A 13,555-nucleotide genomic window follows, 5' to 3' on the forward strand; every position below is an offset into this window, starting at 1 on the left:
CCACTAGATCACACACACACACACACACACACACACACACACATATATATTTCTAGTGGAAAGCGTCGGATGCTGTTTAAGGCTAATCGCAGATGATGCAATTGTATATATATATATATATATATATATATATATATATATATATATATATATATATATATGTGTGTGTGTGTGTGTGTGTGTGTGAACAGCAACTGTCCTGTCAAATATCCCTGTGGTACTCCGCGTATTACCTTTACGTCTGTCGATTTAGTTCCGGTAAGAGCGACGAGTTGAGTTCTGTCTGCAAGAAAGTCTTGAAACCAATCGCAGGTCTGCTCTGATACTCCATTATCTCGTATTTTTTGTCATTGAACGGCAATGCGGGACAGTGTCAAATGCCCTACTGAAATCAAGGAACTCTGCATCAACGTGAGCGCCCGTGTCCACTGGGCTGTGGATCTCATGGAGGTACAGAGCGAGCTGAGTTTCGCAGGACCTCTGTTTGCGGAATCCATGTTGGTTTTTGAGGAGATGTTCTTTTTCCAAAAACGTCATAATTCTTGAACATAAAACATGTTCCAAAATTCTACGATAGATTGACGTCAACGATATAGCTCTATAATTGCGTGGATCTGTCTTAAGGCCTTTTTTAAAAACGGGAATGACCGGCGCTTTTTTCCAGTAGTTAGGTACCTTTCGTCGCTCAAGCGATCTACAATAGATTACTGCCAGAAGGGGAGCAAGTTCTTTCGGATACCTTTATAGAAACTTATAGGTATCTCTTCAGGTCCTGAAATCTTTCCGCGATCGGTTATCTCAATATCTGCCATTTCGATGTTCGTACGACGACTGAAAGGAGGGACTCTGTTACGATCTTCCGCGGTGAAATAACTTCGGAAGACTGAATTCAGTATTTCGGCCTTCTCTCCGTTATCTTTCGTTTCGGTACCGGTGTGATCGCCGAGAGAATGAGTACATGATTTTGTCCCACTTACTGCTTTTACATACGACCAAAATCTCTTAGGGTTTTTACTCAGGTCGGTTGACAACGTCTTACTTTCAAAATCATTGAACGCTTCTCTCATTGCTCTCCTTAACGCTCGTTTTCGCTATATTATATAAACTTATTGTACATATCAAAATTATGCTATTGGATGTTCAGAACCGCTAATGGCATTTGGGGTTCTTAATTTTCTAAATTCATGTGTGTTTACAAATCCTTCATCTTGAATAATTTAATTTCTGGTAGGTGTATTGAGAGCGCCCCTGGTTGTGCATTGTCGTCTCGGTTTTCTCTTTAATTTCGTATACTCGCGTAACTTAGGGTGCCCCTAGATGAATCATGGATATTCACGGATATGATAGAAACAATCATTTGAAATCAGACTTCATTTGGACATATACCCTATTCCGAATGGTTTCCGAGATACAACATATTTAATGTACGTCTTTCTTTTCTTCTGTTTGTTACTATATTGTCGGGTTTACAGATACACACATGTATAAGAGTTAGTCAACATTACGACATGCGCTTTACAAACAGTAAATGGAAAATTACATATTTTTAACAGATTCATCTCTAAGCATCGTCGTTCTTTTCACAGTACAGCGTTTGTACAGTTCACAATCAATGCTGGAATATACCATTGTCAGCTTCAATGCATTTGAGCACCCTTGGGAGAAAAAGATTGGCGGCCTCTGCACGTTCCCTGCTGAGGGCAGCAGCGACCATGACGCCAAGCAGTTCACCTCGCGAATTCACGTTTCTGTTGTACACCTCAGGCTTCATCCAGCCTCGTAAAAAAAAGTCTAACGGCGCATGGTCTGGCGATTTTGGTGGCCATTTTATCGTACTATCACGACTAATTAAGTGATTAGGGCAATTGCGACACTAGCCCAAACACAAATGTACATTAACACCAGAACACTAAAGGGGGGGAAAATGTTACCGAAAAGTTTACTACACGGCATGTTATTCAAAGGAAGTCATAAAGTATAAGTTTTGCTTTAGTTAATTACAGTTATTAAATCTCCATGGGTATGTTAAATACCAAATTAATAACAAAATGTGTTTTATACCCTATGCTTATAGCAGTCGTAAATTTTACGATAGTTTAGTAATCTGGGGTCAAATGTGTTCTATTACGGATACCATTCAGTATAGGGCATATGCCTGTATGAAGTTTTTTTGTTTCACTTTTTTCCCTGAATATGACCTTCTCCTGGGACACACTGTATTGGTTTAGTTTTTTTTTTTATTTTGCTGCCATAAACGATTTTTCAGCTGCTCAGTTCGTGCCGTAGTGGTATCTCACCCAGCCGGCTTCCTGCAACCGTCGATCATCTGGATTTTCCCAACGGCAGTAACTAAACCTAGTAATGCATCACGCTACCTGCTGTTTTCTGCTTGACATGTTACTACGTGGTCTCTCTCTTCCGCCAATAGTAGGATCTGAAGTTACCGTTTGCTGGGGTTTGCAGACAACGCCAAGTGGCTGCCTCCTGGCGAGTGATGCGCTCAGGCGCGTGCTACGCATCCTTCAGCTGTTAAAACTGCCTCCCCTGTCTAAGTCTCTGCTTTTAGCAGCGTCGATGAGAAACCTGTCAAAAGAATACTGCAAAGGTAACACGTGCTGCAGGCAGCAGCATGGGCGCAGCGCTGACGTTCCTTGTTTCGGGCCTCCTGATTGGCTGGCTGGGGTGGCCCGCCGTCTTCTACGCCACCGCATTGGCTGCGGCCGTCTGGTTCTTCGCCTGGTGGCTCCTCATCTTCGACCACCCGCAGAAGCACCCCCGTATCTCGACCTCCGAGCTAGCAAACCTCCACGCCAGTTTGGGAGAAGATACTGCTGTCAATAAGGTAGTCTGCCAGTATTCTGCGTACGTTCTGTTACATGTCAACGTTTAAAGCGATCTGTTTTTACGTAGAGTATTCCGAGACAACTAACTGATACCGGATACATGGACTCAGAAGGCGGAAGACCAAGATTGTCCATTAGGGAATGTTAGACACAAGAACTACTAAAAACTTCTATTTAATACACACTCCTGGAAATGGAAAAAAGAACACATTGACACCGGTGTGTGAGACCCACCATACTTGCTCCGGACACTGCGAGAGGGCTGTACAAGCAATGATCACATGCACGGCACAGCGGACACACCAGGAACCGCGGTGTTGGCCGTCGAATGGCGCTAGCTGCGCAGCATTTGTGCACCGCCCCCGTCAGTGTCAGCCAGTTTGCCGTGGCATATGGGGCTCCATCGCAGTCTTTAACACTGGTAGCATGCCGCGACAGCGTGGACGTGAACCGTATGTGCTGTTGACGGACTTTGAGCGAGGGCGTATAGTGGGCATGCGGGAGGCCGGGTGGACGTACCGCCGAATTGCTCAACACGTGGGGCGTGAGGTCTCCACAGTACATCGATGTTGTCGCCAGTGGTCGGCGGAAGGTGCACGTGCCCGTCGACCTGGGACCGGACCGCAGCGACGCACGGATTCACGCCAAGACCGTAGGATCCTACGCAGTGCCGTAGGGGACCGCGACGCCACTTCCCAGCAAATTAGGGACACTGTTGCTCCTGGGGTATCGGCGAGGACCATTCGCAACCGTCTCCATGAAGCTGGGCTACGGTCCCGCACACCGTTAGGCCGTCTTCCGCTCACGCCCCAACATCGTGCAGCCCACCTCCAGTGGTGTCGCGACAGGCGTGAATGGAGGGACGAATGGAGACGTGTCGTCTTCAGCGATGAGAGTCTCTTCTGCCTTGGTGCCAATGATGGTCGTATGCGTGTCTGGCGCCGTGCAGGTGAGCGCCACAATCAGGACTGCATACGACCGAGGCACACAGGGCCAACACCCGGCATCATGGTGTGGGGAGCGATCTCCTACACTGGCCGTACACATATGGTGATCGTCGAGGGGACACTGAATAGTGCACGGTACATCCAAACCGTCATCGAACCCATCGTTCTACCATTCCTAGACCGGCAAGGGAACTTGCTGTTCCAGCAGGACAATGCACATCCGCATGTATCCTGTGCCACCCAACTTGCTCTAGAAGGTGTAAGTCAACTACCCTGGCCAGCAAGATCTCCGGATCTGTCCCCCATTGAGCATGTTTGGGACTGGATGAAGCGTCGCCTCACGCGGTCTGCACGTCCAGCACGAACGCTGGTCCAACTGAGGCGCCAGGTGGAAATGGCATGGCAAGCCGCTCCACAGGACTACATCCAGCATCTCTACGATCGTCTCCATGGGAGAATAGCAGCCTGCATTGCTGCGAAAGGTGGATATACACTGTACTAGTGCCGACATTGTGCATGCTCTGTTGCCTGTGTCTATGTGCCTGTGGCTCTGTCAGTGTGATCATGTGATGTATCTGACCCCAGGAATGTGTCAATAAAGTTTCCCCTTCCTGGGACAATGAATTCACGGTGTTCTTATTTCAATTTCCAGGAGTGTATGTTTACAGCATTGCAGTAATTCTGTTACGCTGACTATGTATTATTATTATTGCCCTAAATTACTGTTTATGAGAGGTGTGAAAAAGTATGCAGACGGTTTTACAGCTAACACTCAGCTTTAGTCTCCAGCTGGGTAACACGGATTCACTACCAGCTCTTAGAACCAGTGAGTGTATTTGTTCTGTTACACTGACTTCTGAAGCGATCCGATGGGGATATGAACATCAGGGACTGAGTAGGGATCCCCATCTTTGTAGCGCTTGGTTTCATTGTCAGTTTGCCGCAGACCACCACACCGTGTGGCGATGGTCTAACTTCAGCGTATGTTTTAAGATATATTTAAATATGAATAATGACTTCTGCTGTCCATTTGAGCATTTACGTGAGGAGAGTGCTGGTGTTGTTGCAGTCAGCTACGCCTTGGAAGCACATCCTGACCTCACCACAAGTGTGGCTGATCGTCTTCACGCAGTGGGGAGGCTTCTGGGGGCTGTTCACGGTGCTGACGCAGGCGCCCACCTACATGAGGAACATCCACGGCTGGGGTATCGGCATGGTGAGGCTGCACTCTGCTTGTTGTCCACCACTGGCAGATTCTTGTGATGAAGCACATTGTTGCTTTACTGGCTCCCTGTTTCTCACCAGCCATTTTCTGAAAGCCTACCCTGACACACGTATTTGCTGCACATTCTTATAGAACTGTTAGCGAATGTCATTTCGTATGTCGAATGTGAAATAAATGGGCAACTGAGTGCTTTTGTGAGATATACTATGAGAGCCTTGTCACTTTATTATAATATTAGACTTTTCCCCGTGGCTTCACATGCATGATATTTATCACATATATTGTACATAACCTCCTCCCCCCACACTTGGTCCACCTCCTCATCCTCCGCTCTGACCATCTCCTCCTTCACCATCTTTGACCATCTCCTCCTTTCCCCACCTCTCTGTCGACATCCGTGTTTCCCAATCTGTCCACTTTCTCCTCACTCCCCCACTTACTGACTCATTTCCTCTTTGTCCTCTGTATGTCCATCTCCTCCTCGTCCCCCACTCTGCCCTTCTCCTCTTTCTGTGCCTTTCTCTTCCTCCCCACTTCTCTTCTGTTCCCCTGCTTTTGCCCATCTCCTCCTCCCCTCAATCGCTACCAATCCCTTCCTGTCCCTTCCCTTTGCCAATCCCCTCTTGTCCCCTCGCTCTACCTGTCCCTTCCTGTTCCCCTCATTCTACTCTTCCCACTATCTCCTCTTCCCTCTCCTCTCTATACATCCACTCCCCCCCACTACTTCTCTTTGTCAGTCTCCTCTTCCCAGTTCTCCCTCTGTCCTTTTCATCAACCCCAGTTCCTGTCCATCTCTTCCTCCCCTCCCTCTCTTAGTCCATATTTCCTCCCCTCAACTTGTGTATATCTTCTCCTGCCCCCATCTCTCTGTCCAACCCTTCCTGTCTCTTCTCATTACACCTCTTTCTCACCATAACACTGTATTCGTTTCCTCCTTTTCACTATCCCCATCGATGTCTATGTCTCCACCTACACATATCTCTTCTCCTACTCCTGTCTCTGCCCCTCCTCCTGCCTCCTCTCGCTATACCTCCTCTCCTTCTTCCCTCTCCCACCATCCACTACTGTCCCCACCTCCCTTCCTATCCTGCTGCTCCTGCTCTGTCCTCTCCTCAGTACATCTCAGACTTGCGTGCCATACCCATTAACACTTTTTTTTCTTAGTCATCAGTCTTCTGACTAGTTTCATATGGCCCTCCAAGAATTCCTCTTTTCTGCCAACCTCTTCATCTCATAGAAGCATTTGCAGCCAATATATTCAATTATTTGCTGGATGTATTCCAACTCTGTCTTCCTCTGCAGTTTAGCTCCGTCTAAAACCATAGAAGTAATTCCCTGATGTCTTAACAGGTTTTCTATCATCCTGTTCCTTCTACTTGTGTGTTCTCCATACATTCCTTTCCTCGCCAATTCTGTGGAGAACCCCCTTATTACTTAGTTTATCAGTCCTCCTAGTTTTCAACATTCTTCTGTAGCATCACATCTGAAATGCTTCGATTCGCTCCTGTTCCGGTTTTCCCACCGTCTGTGTTTCACTACCATACAATGCTGTACACCAAAGTGTACAATCCTAGAAATTTTCTCCTCAAATTAAGGCCTATGGCCGACACTACTCTTGGCCAGGAACGCCCTTTTTTGCCAGTGCTAGCCTGGTTTTTTATGTCCTTGCTCCACCCATCATCTGTTACTTTCCTGTTGAGGTAGCAGAATTCCTTCACGGATTTTGTGGTGACCAATCCAGATGTTAAGTTTCTCATTGTTCTCATTCTTGGTGCTTCTCATTACTTTCGTCTTCCTTCGATTTATTCTCAATCCACATTCTGCACTCATTAGACTGTGCATTCTATTCAACACAGCCTGTAATGATTCTTCTTCACTTTCACAGAGGTTAAAAATTTCATTAGCGAATCTTATCACTGAATCCTTTCACCTTGAATTTTAATTCCACGCTTCAACCTTTCTTTTATTTCCGTAATCGCTTCTACGATGTGCAGATTGAACAGAAGAGGCAAAAGATTACATCCCTGTCATACGTTCTTTTCAGTCCAAGCAGTCCTTTCTTCGTCTTCCAGTCTGATCGTTTCCTCTTGGTTCTTGCACATATTGTATGTTACCCTTCTTTCTCTGTGGTAGATCCATAATTTTCTCAGAATTTCGTACATCGTGAACCATTTGACATTGTTGAACTCTTTTTCCAGGTCGACAAAACCTATGAAAGTGTTTTGATTTTTCTGTAGTCTTGCTTCCAGAATGAAACACAACATCAGAACTGCCTCTGTGGTGTCTTTATCTTTCCCCAAGCCAAACTGATCATTAGCTAACACATCCTCAATTTTCTTTTCCATTCTTCTGTCAGCAACTAATGCATAAGGTATTAAGCTGATTGTGCGATAATTCTCACACTTGCATGCTCTTGCAATCTTCGGAATTGTGTGGATCATATTTTTCCGATAGTCAGATGGTTACCGCAACATTCATACATTCTACATACCAATGTGAGTAGTTGGACTGTTGCCACTTCCTCCAATGATTTTAGAAATTCTGGCAGACTATTATTCATCCCTTCTGCCCTATTCGATTTTAAGTCTTCCAAAGCCTTTTAAAATTCTGATTCTAATACTGAATCCCCTATCTCTTCTATATCGACTCCTCTTTCTTTTTCTATCACGTCATCAGACTAGTGTTCCCCCTCATAGAGGCCTTCACTATTCTCTTTCCACCTATATGCTCTGTCCCTTGCATTTAACAGTGGAATTCTCATTGCATTCTTATAGGGGTCACCTTACTTTTAATATCACTGAAGTTTGTTTTCACTTTTCTGTATATTGAACCAGGCCTTCCGACAATCATTTCTTTTTCAATTTCTTCACATTTCTCATGCAGCCATTTCGTCTTGGCTTCCCTGCAAATCCTGTTGGTCTCACTCTTGAGTGGCTTGTATTTCTGAATGCCTGAATTTTCCTGAACATGTTTGTATTTCTCTCTTTCATCAGTCAACTGAAGTATTTCTTCTGTTATCCTCTGTACTGGCTACTGAGCTGTTCCTTATCGTAGTATCTATATCCTCAGAGAATGTCAAGTGTTTCTCTTCATTCCTTAGTACTGTATTCTACTTCTTTGTGCATTGCTTCCTTCTTAGTAGTTTCTTAAACCTCACCGTATTCTTCATCACTGCTAAATTGTGAGTCTATATCAGCTGCTGGGTGTGCCTTACAATCCAGTATCTGATTTCGGAATCTCTGCCTAACAATGATGTAATCTAACTGAATCTTCCTGTATGTCCCAGCCTTTTCCAAGTATACCCCTCCTCTTGTGATTCTTGAAAAAAAGTAATCGCTGTTACTACCTGACATTTACTTCAGAACTCAATTCTTTCTCCTCTCTCCTTTCTAGTGCAAAGCCCATATTCTCCTGTAACCCTTTCTTGTACTCCTTCCCCTACCTTCCTCTACAACTTCATTCCAATCTCTAATGCCTGCACTAAAGACTACACTGTTGAGCGCCCATAACACCATATCCATCCATCCATCTAATGCCTCTTAGATTTTCATCTTCTCCCTTTACGTGCTTAATTACCTGTTTAATATCCTCATATAATTTGCCTTTTTCTTAATCTTCAGCTTGGGATGTTGGCATATATACCTGAACTTTCATTGTCAGTGATGGTTTACTGTCAATTCTGATGAGAAAAATCCTATTACTGAATTGCTCACAGTAACTTACTCGCTGCCCTACCTTCCTATTCCTAAAGAAACCTACACCTGTTACACCATTTTCTGCTGCTGTGATATTACCCTATAGCCATCTGACCAGAAATCCTTGCTCCTTTCCATTTCACTTCATTTACACCCAAAATAGTATTTACCTTTCCAGATTTTATAGCTTCCCTACCGCACCCTGACTAGTTGAATTTCGTCGATTATTAAATCTTTTTCTCATGATCACTTCCCCCATGGTAGTCCCCTCCCAGAGATCTAAACAGGTGACTAGTCCAGAATATTTTGCCAATGGAAAGATCATCATAACACTTTTTCAGTTACAGGCGACATCCCTGTCGATACACGTTATGTTTCCTTAATGCAGTGGTTTCCATTCCCTTATGCATCATTATGCCATTGGTCACTGGTGACTCTTCCGCCTTTAGGGACAGTTTCCCACCCCAAGGGCAGAATTGGAGGAGAGTGCTGTGAACCTCTGTCCACCTCTCGGCACCTCTTTGATAAGGCCGCACATGTTGTTGTTGTTGTGGTCTTCAGTCCTGAGACTGGTTTGATGCAGCTCTCCATACTACTCTATCCTGTGCAAGCTTCTTCATCTCCCAGTACCTACTGCAACCTACAGCCTTCTGAATCAGCTTAGTGTATTCATCTCTTGGTTTCCCTCTACGATTTTTACTCTCCACGCTGCCCTCCAATACTAAATTGGTGATCCCTCGATGTCTCAGAACATGTCCTATCAATCGACCCCTTCTTCTAGTCAAGTTGTGCCACAAGCTCCTCTTCTCCCCAATTCTATTCAATACCTCCTCATTAGTTATGTGATCAACCCATCTTCAGCATTCTTCTGTAGCACCACATTTCGAAAGCTTCTATGCTCTTTTTGTCCAAACTAGTTATCGTCCATGTTCCACTTCCATACATGGATACACTCCATACAAATACTTTTCAGAAACGACTTCCAACACTTAAATCTATACTCGATGTTAAAAGCAGTGAAGGAAACAAAAGAAAAATTCGGAGTAGGTATTAAAATCAATGAAGCAGAAATAAAAACATTGAGGTTCGCCGATGACATTGTAATTCTGTCAGAGACAGCAAAGGACTTGGAAGAGCAGTTGAACGGAATGGACAGTGTCTTGAAAGGAGGGTATAAGATGAACATCAACAAAAGCAAAACGAGAATAATGGAATGTAGTCGAATTAATTCGGGTGATGCTGAGGGAATTGGAGTAGGAAACGAGACGCTTAAAGTAGCAAATAAGTTTTTCTATTTGGGGAGCAAAATGACTGATGATGGTTGAAGTAGAGAGGATATTAAATGTAGACTAGCAATGGCAAGGTAGGCGTTTCTGAAGAAGAGAAATTTGTTAACATCAAGTATAGATTTCAGTGTCAGGAAGTCATTTCTGAAAGTATTTGTATGGAGTGTAGCCATGTATAGAAGTGAAACATGGACGATAAATAGTTTGGACAAGAAGAGAATAGAAGCTTTCGAAATGTGGTGCTACAGAAGAATGCTGAAGATTAGATGGGCAGATCACATAACTAATGAGGAAGTATCGAATAGGATTGGGGAGATGAGAAGTTTGTGGCACAACTTGACTAGAAGAAGGGATCGGTTGATAGGACATGTTCTGAGGCATCAAGGGATCACCAATTTAGTATTGGAGTGCAGCGTGGAGAGTAAAAATCGTAGAGGGGGACCAAGAGATGACTACACTAAGCAGATTCAGAAGGATGTAGGTTGCAGTAAGTACTGGGAGATGAAGAAGCTTGCACAGGATAGAGTAGCATCGAGAGCTGCATCCAACCAGTATCAGGACTGAAGACCATAACAACAACATGAATTAAATTCAATATTTCTTCTGTTACCCAAGGATTTCTACTATCCCTCGTCTTTTTACCTACTTGATCCTCTGCTGCCTTCACTACTTCATCTCTCAAATCTACCCATTCTTCCTTTACCATATTTCTTTCCCCCATTTGTGACAATTGTTCCCTTATGCTCTCCCTGAAACTCTGTACAATCACTGGTTTAGCCATTTTATCCAGGTGCCATCTCCTTAAATTCCCACCTTTTTGGAGTTTCTTGACTTTTAATCTACAATTCATAACCAATAGATTGTGGTCAGAGTCCACATCTGCCCCTGGAAATATCTTACAATTTAAAACCTCGTTGCTAAATCTCTGTCTTACCACTATATAATCTATCTGAAACGTGACAGTATCACCAGGCTTCTTCCGTGTATACAACCTTCTTTTATGATTTTTGAACCAAGTGTTAACTATGATTAAGTTGTGCTCTGTGCAAAATTCTACCATGTGGCTTCCTATTTCATTTCTTATCCCCAATCCATATTCACCTACTACGTTTCCTTCTCCTCCAGACATCCATGACTGTTAAATTTTTGACACTCTTCTTTATCTGAATAATTTCTTCTTATCTCTTCATTCATTTCTTCAATTTCTTCGTCATCTGCAGAGCTAGTTGGCATATAAACTTGTACTACTGTAGTAGGCGTGGGCTTCGTGTCTGTCTTGGCCATAATAAGGCGTGCACTATGCTGTTTGTAGTGGTTTACCCGCACTCCTATATTTTTATTCATTATTAAACCTACTCCTGCATTAGCCCTATTTGATTTTGTATTTATAACCCTGTGTTCGCCTGACCAAAAGTCTTGTTCCTCCTGCCGCCGAACTTCAATAATTCCTAGTATATCTAACTTTAACCTATCCATATCCCTTTTTAAATTTTCTAACCTACTTGCTTGATTAAGGGACCTGACATTCCACGCTCCAATCCGTAGAAGACCCGTTTCCTTTCTCCTGGTAACGATGTCCTCCTGAGTAGTCCCCGCCCAGAGATCCAAATGGGGGACTATTTTACCTCCGGAATATTTTACCCAAGAGGACGCCATCATCATTTAACCACACAGTAAAGCTGTATGCCCTCGGTAAAAATTACGGCTGTAGTTTCCCCTTGGTTTCAGCCGTTCGCAGTACCAGCACAGCAAGGCCGTTTTGGTTCGTGTTGCAAGGTCAGATCAGTCAATCATCCAGACTGTTGCCCCTGCAACTACTGAAAAGGCTGCTGCCCGTCCTCAGGAACCATACGTTTGTCTGGGCTCTCAACAGATACCTCTCCGTTGTGGTTGTACCTATGGTACGGCCATCTGTAACGCAAGCCTCCTTACCCAGGGCAAGGTCCGTGGTTCTTGGGGGAGGGGGGGGGGGGGGAAGCCGCACATAGAGCCCATGAAAACAGGAGGTCGATAAAGCAGTCAGTTGCTACTGTCTTAACACATCTGTTGTGCTGAGAAGATTACACAGTGGAGGCTTGGAAACAGTTTCTTTTCTCCTGGTGTGTAGGCTGTGGCGAAACGATACTGTTCCCACATAACACATCTGTCATTTAGATCAGCCTATGAGTTAGTATCTGAAAAAATGAAAGGGGAAAAAACTTGACTGATAGTTTGTCAGATCAAATTGGAGCTAACAGTTATCTTACAGTGCTGATTCTCATGAAATTTGCAATTAGTTAGCCAAATTTGGTTAAAATCGATTCAAGAGTTTGGGAGGAGATCCTGGACATACATAATTACATACATAATCTGTTTTATACATACAATGAACACACCTCCTCCTTCCCTCTCTGTGTTTACATCTTTCTCCCTCTGTCTCCCCACGCTGTCCTTCCAACTCTATCGGTCTATTTTGTGCTCTGCATTTTCTCTGCCACTTTCTTCCCCTCTTTTATCTATATCTTACAGCCCCCTCTCCCCTCTGACTGTATCTTCCCTCCCTCTGACCATATCCTCCTCCCCATCTCTCTCCTGCCTCCCCCTCTTCCTTTACCACGTGTCCACTACCCCTCTACACTTCCAATTGCCACATGAATCTTCTCCTCCTGTTCTCCCTCTGTATATTTCCTCCACCTACTCACTCTGTCCGTCCCCCTCCTCTATACATCTTAATCTGTCCCCTGTCATATTCATTGTCATGTGTAGCCCCTGCAATATAGTTCAATAAAGTAGACCTATACTATTCCCACAAAATGCTTGTCATGCAGGGCAGGCTATATTTCGTGAGTCATGGGTCTGATAATCATATTTGCCCCTGACATACAGGCTGCCATGAAAATCCATCGATGAAGAAGTCTGATACTACAACACAATATGCGTGTTGTGTGTGGCATCCTACATGTCTGGCCCTGGACAACAATTTCTTGTCCCTGACATGTAGGTTGGCCTGCGAAGCATATTTATGTGGCAGACCAATATCACTCTCACACAACATGCCTGTCTTCCAGGCGCTGGAAGAAACATGATTTTGCCCATATCTCTGCTCCTATTGCAGCTAGGAGGTTATAACTCCTACATTTCTGATACTCGTGAGGCCTACTGTGTCTATACAAAATTTTGTTGAAATCGATCCAAGGGTTAGGGGATAGATCCCACAAATGCACGCAATGCTCTCCATTATATATATATATATATATATATATATATATATATATATATATATATATATATATATATATATATATCTGCGTTAAAGTAGTATAAATACCGCTCAACCATATTGTAGAGCTCTTGAGAACAGAAGTGTAGCTCGCCTGAAACTGGTCTGGTCGAAAATTTGATCCTCAGTGCTTGTGGCTGTGAAATATTGCTCAGTTCATGGAACATGTGTTTCAAGTACAGTCAGTTTTTAAATATTTACTGATATTAGCAGATAAGGCAAAATAATAATCACACAATAAATAACCATTTTGGTACGCCATACTGAGCTTTGTTGAACAAACTGAACTATATTTAACGC

The 13,555-nt window shown here is 43.9% G+C and overlaps 1 protein-coding gene across 1 annotated transcript in view; it reads left to right on the top strand.

The window, feature by feature from the left end:
* LOC126335829 (sialin-like) overlaps positions 1-13,555 on the top strand; it is a 252,531-nt gene that overhangs the window by 161,818 nt on the left and 77,158 nt on the right. The window contains exons 8-9 of the mRNA XM_049999295.1: positions 2,622-2,842; positions 4,860-5,006. Coding sequence (XP_049855252.1) covers positions 2,622-2,842; positions 4,860-5,006 — 368 coding nt within the window. The remainder of the gene's footprint in view (positions 1-2,621; positions 2,843-4,859; positions 5,007-13,555) is intronic.

Source organism: Schistocerca gregaria, chromosome 2 (genome assembly GCF_023897955.1).
Source record: "Schistocerca gregaria isolate iqSchGreg1 chromosome 2, iqSchGreg1.2, whole genome shotgun sequence".
NCBI classification, from domain to species: Eukaryota; Metazoa; Arthropoda; class Insecta; order Orthoptera; family Acrididae; genus Schistocerca; species Schistocerca gregaria.